This window comes from Scomber scombrus, chromosome 10 (genome assembly GCF_963691925.1).
Source record: "Scomber scombrus chromosome 10, fScoSco1.1, whole genome shotgun sequence".
Lineage (NCBI taxonomy): Eukaryota > Metazoa > Chordata > Actinopteri > Scombriformes > Scombridae > Scomber > Scomber scombrus.
The window spans coordinates 15367928-15385078 of record NC_084979.1 but is presented as its reverse complement, the minus strand read 5'-3'; the positions used below and the strand labels follow the sequence as shown (position 1 = coordinate 15385078).

At 40.3% G+C, this 17151-nt stretch overlaps 1 protein-coding gene across 1 annotated transcript; it reads right to left on the bottom strand.

Moving 5' to 3' along the window:
- Nucleotides 1–9676: 9676 nt before the first annotated feature.
- fam3a (FAM3 metabolism regulating signaling molecule A) lies at nt 9677–16975 on the bottom strand. Its single transcript, XM_062426567.1, has 10 exons — nt 16712–16975; nt 14639–14670; nt 14429–14536; nt 14152–14175; nt 13917–14043; nt 13512–13570; nt 13374–13424; nt 13200–13284; nt 11737–11863; nt 9677–10928 (listed from the first exon to the last, which is right to left on the bottom strand). The coding sequence occupies exons 2-10, from the start codon at nt 14649–14651 to the stop codon at nt 10830–10832; spliced, it is 693 nt and encodes a 230-aa protein (XP_062282551.1). The 5' UTR covers nt 14652–14670; nt 16712–16975; the 3' UTR covers nt 9677–10829.
- Between the last annotated feature and the right edge of the window lie 176 nt (nt 16976–17151).

Below are 17151 nucleotides of genomic sequence, written 5' to 3'. Positions count from 1 at the left end.
CCCTGATTCCATTATTCATTACAGGCCTAGAAAAGCCTGATCCTCCACTGCTGTCACTCAACTACAAGAGATGCTCCTCCTTTTCACCCCGGTCTCCATTGAACTGACATCTCACAGTATGAATAGTGAGCAGACGACGTGCTGAGATTTTCATCTAATGATTGTCATTTGAAAAGGGCAACATTGGGCTTGTAGCTCTCCTAAGCACACTAATTGGAATTATTATTTGTTGATATAAAGTATTTCAATTAAGGTCTCAGGGCTGTGGACACATGCTAGATTCTTTAAGTGCATTGTTTATTTTTGCTTTATTTATCCAGCATCGGATTATACCAGCTAATGCAGACTTCATCACTGTTGTAAACAAGAGAACAGTTCATCTTACCTGAAGTTCACACCAAGCCACCTCCACCCAGGTTTCTGTGTCCAGGCCTTTATACACAGTCTTAAAGGCTCCTCTGCCCAGTTCAATGTCAAACTTGAGGAACCTGCCTCCAGGAGAGGTGGCCACAGCCTTCATCTCCGCCTCCTCCTCCTGCTCACGGTCCCTCTCCTTCCCCCTCTGGGTGGGTGTGGAGGGAGGAGCATCCTTGCCAGGCTCCTGGCTGGAGCTGGGGCAGGATGGGTCATGGCCCAGGGCAGCACAAGATGAAGCAGCCCCTTGCTGCTGGGCACTGCTGGTGAAGACTGCGTCAAAGGAACGCAGCTCCAGGTGAGGTGCACTGTGTGGCGCCTCTGGGGGCACCTCCACATCATCATCTTCCTCACAAATCTCCACACTCTTCCTGAAGAAACGTTTCTCCCTCCTCAGACGCTTCTGGCCAGTGTCGACTGGAAAAGTGGGTGAGGAGAGGGAAATGGGTCTGGCTGGGGTCTCCGAACCCTCCTGGTTGGCTTCTCCTCCTCCTCCTCCTCCTCGCATTCCTCCATCCTCTGCCCCTGTTGCTCGCTTCTCTTGAGTCTTGGAGGAGGGGAAGTCTGAGGGGGTGCTGTGCGTCCTCTCCCTCTGTGTGTCGGCCCTGCCCTCCCGCTCCGTGTCCTCCTCCCTCTGTCCATCAGGTTTCTCCGAGGAGTCCTCAGTGCCTGTGGGCTCTCCTGGGTCAGTAGCCATGGGGAATGGCCTTTCCAACTCCTCCTAGACCTCCGCCTCCTCCTCCAAACCTTTGCTCCTCCGTCAGTCCCCGTCTCTCTCTCTTTCTGTGGTCACACACTAACTCTTTCTAGTCCACCAGACTTTTCTTCCTGCAGGTGACTGAAGGCTGTGTTTGGTCAAATTTGTGACCCTCTCCTACTTTCCTCCTTTCTCTGTGTGCGTTTCTTTGATACTTTACAGTAGCACAAGAGGGTGAGACCACGGCTGTTGGAGAACAGTGTCTGTCCTTACTTTCCTTCTCACCATCTCCTACGTTTTTCTTCAGAACCCACTTAGGTGCATCACTAATCAAAGTAAACCACACGTCTTCCAGCTCTTATAAACACACAAAAACCAGGAGTCTTTTCAAGTCTGTTGGGAAAGTTGCAGTTTTTTCCTTTCAAACTGCTGTATGAATATCTTCAAGTAAACCCTGCAAGACAAAAACAAATAAAAAAATTGCATTAATATTCAGACAGTCAGAGGAGAGAATTATATATTGCCATGTTAACATATTTAAAGAATGCGAGTGGGAGGCTTATTTGTGTTACAGCGGAATAGGAAAATCAGAAGGTCCGCTATACTATAGATCAAAGAAATAACCTCACAAATATATCATTACAGCACCTTTGCAAAGCAGTGGACTGTCAGTGTACCCTAGTCAGTAAAAGTAAGTCTAAATTGATTAGAAATGGATGGGAAATGCTAAATTATTCCTCTAAGACAAAGAGTTATAACTGACTTAGCAGCCTTTTCTTGTAAGGCCAATCATTGCTGGTTTTTGACACTGTATTTCCTTTCAAAACGTTAAGCGTTGATTGCCTTTAAACCTTCTGCTATTGCATTTAAGCTATTAGCGCACTTGGTAGCAAAATGTTGAAACTATTAAAGAAAGCCTAATGTTGAGCAGATTTCGAAGATCTCCATAATTGGTACTTCAAAAGGTAGTAATGTCCGTAAACTGTCTTTTTCCACAGCCGCTTGCCGAAGTGACCTTAAGCAATTAATTTGACAATGTGAATTCTGACTGAGTGGTGAACTCTGGCAGCCCAAATAGTCCCCGTATATGGCAAAAACATTCCAAAACCTATAGAGGAGCAACCATTTAATCAGCTCAATCTGCCAAACAAAAGCTTCATCTTTGTTATGGGCTAAAATTTGACATTTAAAACCATGAATATCTAGGAAGCCTTGTCAAGAATTATACACAGCTTCCTTAGTCATTAAGTGCACAGGTTTATCAGCATCTTATGACCAAGTTGTGTTCAACGGCTCCATTAGTCAACAGAAAGCTGCCGTTAGGAGTATGCGATCCCAACCATTAAATATAGATGATGCACTATAGGCCAGTTCAGTGTGAATAATTCATCATTGAGGGATTGTCGAACTGTGCTTGAGTGACTACCACACATCTGCAACCAAGGGCTCATAAATATACACAACTTAAATTATGAATATCATTACCAAGGGGAATATTAATCTATGTATATTTGGTTAACCATTCAGGCAGTGTGATAATGGGCACTTTTAAATTGGCCCTCAATATTATCTTCTTCCGCACTGAACACAGCTGGTTTCCTCTGACATGGCAATCTCCTTGCAATGCTGGAACTCATTCACTGTTTGGGTTTGTTCGTTCACGTGTGTGTGTGAGTGTGTGTGTGTGTACACTAATGGGCATCTTTCCGATGACATCTTTATCTTAACTTCTCCTCTATCACGCTCCATCTGTCCCTAGGTATTATATCTCCTGTGCCTTCTGACAGCTGATGATCTCTTGGTGGCTGCATCACAGCCATTTCATCACACACCAACCGGACTGAAGTTGCTTCGGAGCCAATATCATAGGGTTGAGCTAGCAATTACGGATGCATCAAAACCCAAAGTCACCATTTATGATTTAAACAACTGAACGTAGAGGAAGAGTGTGCTAATGCATACCAACAACAAAGGCTGCACTGAAGGAATGTGGTTGACCTGGGAGTGTAATGGTGCAGTAAATGGAAAGTAAAAAGTGCTGTTCAGGTCTGGGTATTAACCCACTTTGCATATTAGTTTACAACTCAACAGATATTACTTTACAACTGAACACGTGGGACTGCCGAGGCCCACTGCCATTAGGCATCCCGGTCTCAGGTTGCAGCGCTCTTTGGTATGAAGGACCACACATACTGTCTATCTTAGCCACTGAAATTAGTTCTTCGTTGCCAGACGGGCTCAGTCAGAGTCATAGCAGTGAGTTTAGACTTTTTTTCAATTTTAATGAGCAAAGCCCGCCCGTGACTACTGGGGGCTTGTCTAGTGGCTCACTGTAGCTGTAATCTCTTTTATAAGGCGGTCATTAACACTCACATCAAGCCTGTTGTCTCTCCAAGCTCAAAGCAAAGGATCTGACTACGCAATGCTAGTAGCTGTCAGTTACATTAAAAACACAATAGGCTGACATTAGACCAACTGCTAAGAGGCTCCCCATCATTAAGAATGAATTCCAGTTCAGCAACATTCCCGAGAGGCATACACATGTTCGGAGAGACAAACTGTAATTAGCTTTAAGTGCTTCCCAATACAACAGCAGTGCACACCTTATACAGAATACAACAAATATAATTATGAATGGACATAAAATTTAGATAAACTTTATTGCCACAGTGATATACATGTACAGCATATTGTACACAGTAATTTTCCAGAAATTTAATTGAGGAACCATTTATAGATAAAATAACTATATGGGAGTGTCTGTTTGGAGCTAATTATGGCTAATACTTTGTCGAAATTAAAGTTCTGTTATCCAATTATTGATACAATGCAGTATTGTCACCATTTCCATGATTGTCTGATACAAACTCAGATATTTAAATGATGACTACATCCGGACAAACTGGATAACAAAATCTGCATTGCAGTATATTATCACATTGTTTAACGCAACTGTAACAATAGGGCTGTAAGTAACACTTCTGACATTTTTTTTTATTAATTAATTAGTCTATATGTGTCAGTGAAAAATGGTCATTACAATATCCTTAATTAACTGGGGATTTTTTTCAAACTTTAAATTGGCTGTTTGTGTCAAACCAAAACCTGACAATATTCAATTAAAAATAAAAAAAAAATAGTACATCCTCACACTTGAGAGGCTGGAATCAGCAAATATGTGGGATTTTTGTTTGATGAATGATTTGACAATTAATTCAATAATTAGTTATAAAATTACTGTTTTAATTTTCTTTGAACTACTCATTTCAGCAGTACAGTCAACCTAAATGATAGAGACTATGTACTATGACACTAATGACTGTTTTAAGACTTCATGCACAATGGCTATAATTACAAGAAAATGATTTGAGTTAGGGGTGACCCAGAGTGAACATATTGTAGCATACAGTGAGTCTAAAAAGGTAAAGGCTAACAGGATGTGGGGAACATAAAGGGGGAAAAATAACAGGCGATAAAGAGAGGGAAGTTCCCCTTTAAACAGGAGCTTATTCGCCTATGTCCCCAGGGCAAGGAGTTCCCATGAAAGCCACATACCGGACAGAGTTATCACAGTACATCAAACACGTTCAACCCCATCACTGTCTCTCACACCAGCCCAGTCTCCCTTCTAGACACACACACACATAGACAAATACAGATATCAAACACACACCAGCAGGCTAGAACAAACTTTGTGTTTCACTTTCTTTCTCTCTCCGTCCCTCCCATGGTCATTTTATCGTTTATACACAGATAGACAAATACACACACAGGCACACACACACATACATCAAAAGCAAACCATCTCTCGCACCCAAACCGCATGTGCCCTTTCAATGAAAGAATGCTGAAAGGAATTTCCTGACACCAGCCAAATGACCAAGCAACTGCCCATGTGGGCAACTGTGGTAAACCAAAGTTGAAGATAACAAAACCGACGCTGCAGCTGAAATGATGACATCTCGCTTTGGCAGCAAAATGACTCCAGGATGTAACGCACAAGTCATGTTAACATGTCAGCAGGATTGTGCGACTCTTTCAGTACTGGAGTACATGAGAACTGAACATCTGACGTGTTGCACTCTGCCCGCCCTCCAGGCTTCTGTGGGGCTCCTAGACGGGGAGAACACCTGCAGCGGCCTAATCATTTCTGAAATGCGCAGCCAAAATCATTGTGACATCTTTGCTTCATGACTGCCAAAGATGTGATTTCTATTCTATTCTCAAAAGCTGCTGAAGAGCAGACTTGTTTTCACAGGAACTTTTCGTTGACTGTGCTCGAAGTTTGGGGACGAGGAAAAAGACGCAGACTGTGTACAGTAGCTTACACTCTCCTGCACAAAAGACAAACAAAAGTGCACACACAAACGTCTCACGTTTCTATAACTTTAAACAACAAATACATAGGGACTATCTGCCTCCTGCACTTTTCATCCCTTACTTCATGGGGATACACACATTAATCCCCTGGAACCAAACTGCCGCTGGAAAATTAGGCAGACAAAGGAAGAACCAGGGGGACTGTGTGTGTGTGCGGGGACATGCAGATGAAAAGAGTGAATAAAAAGTGGCGAGGGGGACAGGAAGGGATTGTAGTCGGTGGGAGCAAGCGGACAGCCGAGTTTCAAACAGGGAGAGGGAAGGAGAAATGGAGCAAGGGGGGCCGGCTAGTAGAAGGGGTGGGAAAAATGTGTGTGTGAAAGAGAACAAGAGAGAGATAAAGAGAGGGGGTGGCACAGACAAAAAGAGGGCTGGGGAGGGGTGGGGGGGATTTTGCCTGATAAAATATGTGCCAATGTTTGTGTGAATGAAAGCAGTGACTATAGCTAAATTTCTGCCTAAACAAAAGCAGCTACAGTTGTGCGTGGAGAGGAGAGGAGAGGAGAGGAGAGGAGAGGAGAGGAGAGGAAGAGGAGGAATGCTTTTAGTGGATGGAGAAGGTTGAAAACATGAGGTGATTACATTAGCATAGGAATAGTTTCCGTTGGTATGTCCAGTGTCGCTGTGAGACAGGGGGGGGGGGCAGGTTGACAAGGGACTGTTTTACTGTAAACCTGTTCATCTGCTCATGCTACACTCTGACTACAAGCCTTGTTCACTTTTTTCTGAAACTTGATGGACCAATTGATTAATCATGACAATAATCGGCTGATTGATTGATAATGAACCAGGGCTGTTTTCATTATGAGTTTTGTTACAGGAATGAGTGGAAAGGTTCAGCTGATTATCTTGGCCGCAGGCTGGAGGCTGGGAACTGAGCAAAATATGAAAAAAGATGTTAAAAAATTAGTAATAAAACACCCCTCAGTTTGTTATCCTATCACGTAGATCAAATCAAATTCAGATCAATGCCTGCTTGTAACAACACAAGAACATTAATTTATTCATACCCATTAATATGGGGAGATGGCGGCTGAGCGATGTGCGGATATGGGGCAGAGGCAGCAAATGGTCTGAGAGCTGCTGGACAAAATTCAAACAGGCCCAATGTCAAGCAGAAACTCTGAAGATCACAGGTCCATCTGACCTCTGCAGCTCAGTGGTTGACCAGACTGTCAGGTAGAAACAAAGACTGCGTTTGTTCAGTTTGTCTAACAGGCAGGACGTCTGTCACACAGTGACACCAGGGCACATTTCTGTAAGTGGCAGGTGTAAACCTTCAAAGAGCTGACTTTGTGCTGCTATCAGAGACTCAGACTGTGATTGTGTGAATTAAACTCACTGCTAAGGTCTTAATGAATAGATCTTAAAAATCACCCTGAAAGAAGAACCATTCATCTCAATCCAGCTAAGTAATTTAAGAGCAGTGAATATGCAGCGGAACAACAAAAGATAATGAAATTAAGACCCGACTACTCTTACAACTCAATGATTGCACAAGTCAGTGCAGCAAATTTTGATTCTCTGTTAATCTTCTGTCCAGGCAGAAATTGGACAAAAAATATAAAATGCTGGTCACTAGAATCAAACACACAATGATTGTTCTCTTCCCATTAGGGAAACTCAAGGCTGCAAAACACAACAAGGACTTTTGTCCAATCCAGGTCAAGCATGGGAGAGTGGAGTGTAGGTAGCACACACAGCGTACTGTTCACTGAGACAGAGAGAAAGAGACACACACACACACACACACACACATCTAACCCCCTTTTTTGTTCTCCTTTATTCCCCTCAGCAAGCAGAACTATCCCATACCCAAAGAATTCCTCTGATCCAGGTGAGAGAAAAAGGCTCCTTTAATCAGCCAATGATGAATCGGGATTACATGCTACTAAAGTGGCTTACTACTCCTGGAGCTCATATCAACAACTGAGCCCCTATTACTCCAGCAAAAGGTCTCTGAACCGTTATGGATGATGGAGGGCTCAGAGATCAGTGTGGATTTTAGTAGTTTAGCAGCTGTCAGCCTTTTTGGAGAAGAAGTATCCTCCCTGATGTTTATAGTACACTACTATGTCTCCCAGTGGGACAATCACATGCAATGTTAGGATAAAAATCTATAAAAAATCAATTTATGAGTTGAGAAGGGGGTTCTTGATGCTATGCATAGTGTATGGACATCATATTCAATCATAAAAAAGCCAATAATGAATGCACCTCTACTACTAACTGGAGACTGATTGGATGGTGGTTTACTTTATCAAATATACATACTGTGCAAATTAGTGTGACCAGTTCGTAGTGCAGTTCTGACCTGCTATGAAGCAAAATGCAATTAATGCATGTTATTTATAGGCTACAGTATATAACACAGCAATGCCTGGATGTGCAGACACCATGAAGTGCAGCTATTGGCTAGCTGGGAGCTCAGCTGACTTTAGAAACCCCGTGCAAGCTGTGAAAGACACAAAGTACAATCACCATACAGCACGAGAGCATAGTGTGCGAGACGACTGACACCGTCACAAATCAAAATCCCTAAATCTGCTGGCCTTTAGTGTCCTGAGCAAAGGCAAATAATTCAAATGATGGGCTAAACGGTGGGTGTCTGAGGGCCTACCATTGAGTCTGCCTGCAGGTCTGCACTTGACTTTGAGTGTTTTTACAGAGCATCATTTATTTCAGGGTATTAAGCAGCCATAGAAGAGGATAAATACCTAATAAGCAATGAGCAATGTAGTGATGTTTAAACAGACTCGACAAAATAATTAGTTTTCACAGGACGCCACCATAATATCAATATTTACAGCGTAATTGAGGGAAGAAATAATAAACATCACTTACCTAAATGTATCCTCGTATCTCGTCGGTCCAGCGATATCTTTACAAAAACAAAAACAAGCTGCTCAGCCCCAATAGCTAGCCAACTCACTGCTGTCTTTTTGTATTATTCCTACAGCTATTTACAAACGTTATTACACGAAATTTACACTGGGCTTTTCGCCTACAAAATTATTTTAAACCCACTGAAAAATTAAATGTACAAAAAAAATGCTTTTGAAAAATTCGCAGGTCCGTATTGTTGCTTTTTTCCCTCTCTTTATATTTTATGCGCTTGCTGTGGTGTTGAAGGCTTGGAAATCCCCAGCGGAGTCGTCGAGCTTCGGTCTGCGTGAGAGACAGCCAGCGAGCACTTGGTGTACGTGTTCCCGTTCAGACGATGCTTGCCGTCGGTTTACAGATTCCCCCCGCTCGCTGCTCGGTTTTTCGGCTCCGAGTTGTGCCACTGGCCATTCATGTGTGTCCGAATAATGTCGGCAACTTATGTACATAATTTACAACGCACGACTCCGGCGGCCTTCAGCGGGTTCTCGTGGGTACTGAGCGCGCTCTGCCTGCCCGTTGTCACTTGCCACAGGGCTCATCATCCTCCTGAGGATGAACGGACCCGACAGCGAGCTCCCTCCGCCGGTAGAGGGCAGCAGTGCGACTCGTTATGTGACTTTCATGCTGCATTCAAGTGCTCCTCGTAAGCTTTTGTTGCAGCAGCCGTCAGCCCTAACGACCACTCAACCGTTGTACTATTGACAGAAATTAGTTACATTTTTTATAGTCGGTGTGATTTTCCTGCAGATAAAAGGCAGAACATTACAATTGTATCCCTTCTTAAACTATAAGTGTGACAACATGTTAAAATGAAAATAAGCACCAATAATTACTAAATTGATATATTACTAATTATTCAGTAATATAACTTTTACCTTTATAATTGGCAAATGGTCGCTTTGTCTCTCCCCTTTAGACGTCATACAACCTACAATCCTTAAGAGGACTTAACTCATGTTAAACATAGAGCAAAGGATTATTCTAATTACACGTGAAGGCTTCACAACAGATTTCAATGAAATTGATCTGTGTTTGTCATCACATCCCGGTCCTTAATTCAGCGAGCAGCCTGATTCAACGCTGTCATTGAATTCACTATCAAAGCAGACATTTTCTACATTCAGACCATGTCGGTTGCTCCTGCCACAGCATATGTTTAATGAAGCAAATGCCTTGAGGAAAATGAACTGAATAACCCCAGTGAGACTTTGACTTCTGTCGCCCTCTGGTGAATTTCTTCAGGTACACCAGCTGACACAGGAACAATCAGGACCCATGGAAATAAATTAAAAACACTAGAAATATTTAGACATTTTTATTCATCAGTATTGTGGTCACAATATAAACACAGACTCTACTGCTCTGTAGAAAAAAAAACGTACTTAGGAGGTAACATAATACAGACAAAAGCTGCTGAAATTGACTTATAACCATACATGTAAAATAATTATTTTATTTCTACTGAAATATTTCCTACATATTTGGCTTGCAAGAAACATGGTGTATACATTCAATAATTAAAAGAACAACAAACACAACCACAGATTTATCTTCAAGGAAAGCAGTCAGTGGACAGACTCCTAAAGGCCATTAAAACCAAGAGTCTTTCTGCTAAGGTATTAAAATAGTTTTATTTAAAGGAAATGAACTAGGGCAAATTTGTCCAAAATATATTTGTAAACACTGGGCAAGCAATAACTGCTGTGCATCAAGTTCTAAGGAAAAAATGGCTGCTAAAACTATGCATAATAATATTAATATTAATAATAATAATATATATCACATGATGAAAATATATTAACGAATTTAAATATAAAATCTGCCCACACACCTGGTGCTTAGTAAGACATTTCAACTACTAGAGTACCTCAAATGTGTGTCTTATGTTGACATGGATTAGGTTTCCCAATGCCTTAGTATGACACCAGTTATGTAGGTGTCTTTTGCCTGCAGAACATCAAATGTCATGCAAGTCTGCTTATCGCTGTTGTATTGACATCTTAAAGGCAGGCTTGCAGAGAGGAAATATATCCATTTCCATCACTGGCTTTGGAAGACCTATTCCAGCTGTATTCATTCACTAGTCACTGTTACACTTTGGTCATCAAACATTTGGCCTCTGAAGTTTCCCTTTTCCTCACGCACACACACACACACACACACACACAGAGACATTTTCCTTGTTTCTATATTACTTCAGCTCAGAAGTGGCTCACCAAGCTTAATGCACAGATCCTCCACATCATTCCAGCAAATTTAAATATATCAAGTCCAAAACAATCTTTGCAGTCAACTCATGCCTCTGTCGTGAGAGGGAAAATAAGAGGTTATTTGTGGCCCAGATCTGGGATCATTTCAGTCATTCAAAAGTTCCTTGGCTTTATAACAGATATGTGAATCCACAGCTGCTTCTCCAGGTGTGGCTGTACTATGTGGGGAGTACTGGGCAGAATTAACTTTCCAGGGGTGGTCGCAGGGGGATACAGCCATCCATCTCCAGAGACTCGGGCCAACCTTCATACTTGTTGCTGCTTTTACTGTTCTTCATACGCTAATGGGGACAACCATAGGCAAACAGATCTGATTTCAGCAAGACTGGGATCAGGATATCATTCCATAGTGGCTGCTCAAATACAGAGTGCTGCATAAACACTGAACGCCTTTCTACTATTCTGTCGTGAGTTTTTTTTTTTCTTTACACAAAATAGATGGTTTAAATGTTTAATATCACAAATAAACTATGGCTAGTCACTGTGGATGAGTATAGCTAAGGGGGAAATTAGCAGGATTTATTTCCAAATGTACCAAAAGTCATTAAATATATCATTTTCAACAAGCCCTTGAACACACCACCAACTGTAGAAGTTTTCAGGTGCATTTTTGATTGTCAATTTGACAAATACAATAAAAGATGCACAAGTTTCAAAAGTAGTAAAACCTTGGCACCTATACGGTAGAGAAAAACATCAATCTCAAAAGCTTTGGTCTGGTTTGGAAAATGATCAGATGCTTCAAGAGGCTAAAAGTCAAACCAAACACTTTTTTTGGGGAGGTAGATGTCAGCTACTGGGCATAACTACTCTCTCCAAGGTATAACACATAGCAAATCTAATCTAATTTATGGATGGGAGGAATATTCATGCAATCAGCTACAGCATACTACAGTTATTTCTATTCCTGAACAAATATTGATTGAACCTTTTTGTGTTTTTCTTTACATAATGGCACAGGGAGGATATTTGCTACCATATCTATAAAGAGCAAACCCACACTGTAAAAAGCTCAGCAAGACATCAAAAGGAACTGATTTATTCTTCTCTCAGCATTTGTTCAGCATTGGTAACACTGAAGTTACATACCTGCTCAAAGGGACTCTTATTCTCAATACCCTTGGCTCCAACAAACACCCAGCTGTCTCGGAAGGCCAGCTCCTTCACTGCTGTACTCCCGAGCTCCTCAAACAGTCGCCGAGACTCGTCATTCAACCTGCCAGAGGAAATGAGGATCAGGTAGCAGGTTAATGTTTGTCAAGTAGGATGTCAGTTCTTCAAATAACAGGCTTAGAGGTTAATATATGAGCTTAAACTCTGTTAAATTTCCTGTTGAAATTAAATGCAGGCTATTACCATTGCTCAGTAGGCTAATATGTTTTTAAGCAAGTATTAAATAAAGTACTCTACTTATCTATGCATCTATCTATAAAGTCTCTGACGGCAACATGGAGGGATATGATCATACCAATTTTGTTGCACCCAACTCATCAAAAGTTCAATTACTATTGAAACAGTCACCAGATTTTTATTTAAATATATATATATTTTTTTTTTAAAGAATATAATAGTCTTTATTGTCATTATACAATGTTTAACGAAATTTACAAAGGCATCTCTGCAGTACAGTTGGTTAAAAAAGGAAAGAATAAAAGAATAAATAGTATATAAAAGAATGAAGAATAAATTAATAGCAGCAATTCAATGGAAAACAAATCAATGCAATGAAGGAGTCAAGGAGCAATGATACAGGTGCATAGCAGCAGAATAGCAGCATAAAAAATTGAAAGTGCAATTTGTAGCATAATAACGCATGAGTCTGAGTTACTGGGAGGGGTGGGGGGTTGTAAGGAGTGATTGAGGCCACAGATCAGGGAAATAAGCTGTTCTTCAGTCTATTTGTGTGTTATTTTATTGCTCTGAACCTTCTACCAGACGGCAGCGGCTCAAACAGTTTGTGTCCAGGGTGAGAGGAGTCTGTGGCGATGCTGCTGGCTTTCTTCCTCAGGCAGTTGATGTAGATGTCATCGAGGTGGGGGAGGTCTATCCCCACAATGTGATGGGCAGTCTTTACCACATGGTGCAGGTCTTTCCGTTCAGCAGCCGTGCAGCTGGTATACCACACAGTTATACAATTTGTGAGGATGCTCTCGATGGTGATCTTGCTTGCAGACACCAGAGATTGACATTGTCATGCCAATTTTGACTCCTCTACTCCCCTCATTCAATGACAGTTGGAACTTTTGTTATGCAGCATTAACCTTGAGAGACTATCCCAACTTTTTACTTTTTCTGGAATAATTTTGGATGATGTCAAATGCATAATGTTGAATTTGAAAGGCAACAGCAGATTAACTGTTAACCAGTGATGGGACATTGGCCCTACTGATGTTTCTCTATTATATAAGCTATTCTCTGCAGAAATACCACAATGATTTCAAAACATGAAATATATATATGACTTTTAGCTGACAGTTTATCTGTGAAAATTGCTTTGAGGTGCATCTAGTGGGGGAAAAAAAAAGAGGCGTTGGACTGGAACTGATTCTTACTTTGTGGCTGGATCATCAAAGGAGGCCACGAACACGAGTGTTCCCTCGTGGATCGGTCGCAGATACTTCAACAGCTCAGAAACATCTGAGAGAAAACAATGGATGAGCTATGAACTGTAGTTTATGAGCCATATGTACCAGATGTGAAATATATACTTGTCTGTTTTTTATTACCTCCAGCCCACATATCAAAGGTCTTTGTCTCTAAGAGCTCTCCTGTCACCCCTGGAGCAACAAAACATCAGTAACATGTAAAAAATCACACATTTAACAAGAGCTTAAACTATTGATACAACAGTGTGTTCACCATACCATTCACCAAAGCTATGTTAAGTCCTCTGCCAACATTGTTCTTCACACTGCTCACTAACCTGTTTGAGAGAAACACAAGAGGTTGAAGTGCTAACTGAAGCTCTTTAGGAAAACACTCCCTTGCACATATACATTAATCTACATACTTAAATATGCTGTCTAGCAATTGAGAAGCTTCCATAAATATAAAAAAAGGACCAAAACTAAAGACAAAATCAAATAAATAAGGGACAGACAGACTGAAAGAGTACTTGCATTCAGCTCCCCAGACAGATTTAGAAGCCCGGTTATGACAGCACAGAGGGGAAAAAAGAACATAGCGTGAAATAAACAAACCAAAAAAAAAAACTGGGGGAGACAAAGACATCGCTGAGCAGAAAGGAAATGGTAAGCACTGGGTCTCACATCTTGTCCTCCAGGCAGATTTTGGGCCCGATCACATTGGCAGCACCAGACACAAGGCGGAAAGCCAGATGTTTTGGGGGACACGGAGCTGAAAGTCCACATTTATACCTTCGAGGGCGGGGTTCAGCTAAAGCATATGATACATTAGTCAGTGAAAATAAAGGAAGACAATAAGGTCACAGCTTCACCAATATGATAGTTGATATGGTCATATGATGCTGTTCTGTATACTTACCAGGTGTTGGTTCCTCGCTTGTGCCTGCAAAAATAAACCATTATTGTATGATCTATCAGAAATATTTGCTATAAACTGGTCAGACAATAGTCCACTGCAACCAAAGTCAAAAACCCAAAGATTTTCAATATTCAATTATGTAAAAACACAGCAAATCCTGACATTTGAGTACATGGGAGAAAGAAAGCATTTGGAATTTTTGGCTTAATAAATGCTCAAAACTTTTTGTTTTTACCTCCTAATTACTCATTTGAAAGACTAATTGTACTTCTCTTACCACTGAAGAAATGCCGCACAGATGAACCACTTTCCCCACCAAAAAAAGTGTTTGCCAGCAGCCAGGTGAGCCCCACCAACAGCAGCACAGCCACAGCTCGCATGGGACCTGTCAAGAGAAACAGGATACACCAGCTCAGAGGAAACATACTTGAGATTGCAACCAGACCAGCAAATTCCGATTTAAATGTGATGATGTTTTTCAACCAACCTGTTAATCTCATGTTTCACTGTCTCATAGACCTAGACAGAAAAAAAGAGAGGGTGGCTAAATTAGGACGGTTTTAATTTCATCCAAGTTTGCACAGTGTAGTTTTACAGAGTGGCTTAGGTTTGGTGTCCTTTTTCTATTCATTATGACATAAGGGTTTAATGATGGAAGTGACACTGTACTGTCGATTCTTATAAAAGGAGAGTATGGATTAGAAAAATAAGGCTGCAACAAACTAATATTTTCATTATCGATTAATCTGATGATTATTTTTCTTGTCTAATTGCTTATTATAAGCGAACCAAAAACTACCTGCTACATGCAACATAACCACTGAATGTTAGAAATAAAGGTGAGCTCATTGAAAAACAGAAGTCAAGTATTTGGGGATAATTTTAGGTTTTCAGTTAAATTCTAAAAGTCATGCTGCTCTTTCAAGATGATAAGACACTGCCTGATATTTGATTGTGCCTTAATGTTCATAAATTCAATGACACTGTCCTTTAAATCTTGGACAAAAAGCAAAAAGTCTACCAGCATTGCCACATTCTCAGTAAATACACATTTTAAGTTTTAAAAACTTTATCGATCTTCATTATGTAAAGCTTGTGTTTGAACTTTTAAACAGACTTGCTTCTTAGCCTCTGCGCAAAAACACCAAGAGACTCCAGAGCTCCAGCAGATCCATCTGAGCAGCTTCAAGGGGAAACTGTAAAGTCTCATTTGCTCAGACAGCTTTTAGTATAAAAGGAGTTAAAATCTGGAACATGCTACCTTTCCACCTGAAATTTGCTGTACACTTTACCACTTTTGAGAGACTCACCAAATCTCGGTTAATTCAGCAACAAACCTGTACTCATGTCTAGTTTTATGTGTATGTTCTTGTATTGTACCATTTTGTACTTTTTATCTTCTTTTTACTCTGTGCTTTATTGCATTTATTATTTTGCTGTATTCAGTTTACCTCCTTTTTACTTCACTATTTTAACCTCCTATTTTCACAAAAGCCCTTCAGGGACAGGTGTTGCAAATTAGCATCTGCAATAAACACTGTGATACTTGCACGGGACAGCAGTTTCAGCCTGTCTATGTATATTGTATCTGTCATTATTAAATTGATCATAATAACAACAACAACAACAACAACAATAATAATAATAATTTTTTCAAAGTGCTTTACAATGCAGTAGGCAGTTCTACAGTACAAGATAACACCATAGAACAGACATAAAAATATAAACATCAAAACAAGAGATAGATAAAAGAAAAATAGATAAAAAGATAAAACTCAAATAAAATCAGGAAATGCCCTCCGATAAAAGTATGTATTAAGATAATAATAATAATAATAATAATAATAATAATAATAATAATAATAATAATAATAATAATAATTAGTTGCTTGAAAAAAAAAGTTCACATTTTCCTTGGCTACTGCTGATTTATCGATTACTAAAATAGTTGGCGATAAATTTAATAGTAATCAATGAATTGACTAAAACTATTTCCAAAAGGCCATGGTGACATCTTCAAATATCTTGTAATGTCTACAATAGTCAAAAAAACCAAAGATATCCAGTTTAGTATCATATAAGACTTAAGGAAACAGAAAACATTCACATTCAGGAGGCTGGAATGACTGAAAAAGATTGAACCATTTCTCAAAATTGCTGACGATTAATTTAATAGTTGTCAACTAATCGATTAATCACTGCAGCCCTAGGAGAAAAAAAATAGTGCAATAAAACGAAGGCAGATTAAATTCAGTGTTTATGTACAGTAACCTAATCAAAAATGTCTTAAAGTCTTGGAGGGGGAACAAAAAATATCATACCACTTGCAATTCAATTAATCACGGGGTAATTACATTTATTATTCATATTTGTATTGAGTTACTGAACTTTCTTCAGGACTGTCTTATCTTATTTGTCTTTCTGTGCCAGATGGCCCTGCAGGAATCACGTTTGAAGTGAATAAAAGAAAACTAAAAAAACATTGCAGACACTAGGCAAACGCAGAACTCCCTTGACAACACCACCCACCTCTTGAATATATTCAAATACCTCCCCCTACCTTCTGTGTCCAGGCTTCTAGAGAAATGTTGTCGTTTCTTGTCGCCTCTGCTGGGTCGTAATGAACAGCAAAGAAAAGCTGTTGCTCTTGCCAAGCCGGGACTTTTGTCTATTTCTTGCGCTGTTTCCTCATTGAGGCTCTCCTAGTGTAAAACAGCTGACATAGAGAACACAAACCAAAACCGATATGCTCAGTCGACCATTTACACCAGTTAACTTCACGCTTTCAATAGCCAAGTTGTGACAATTATCCTCCACATCTGTCTTCCGGATATAGTGCCAGCAGCCAGCCAGTGCGCACGGAGTCTGCGCAAGGCCGTCACGTGACCAAAACAAATTAGATTTTAATTACATATTTAATTCAATTTATTATTTCTGCCTTTAATTAACCGGGAAATCTGCTGTTTTACAAATGGGAAAAATATATAAATATATTTTTTC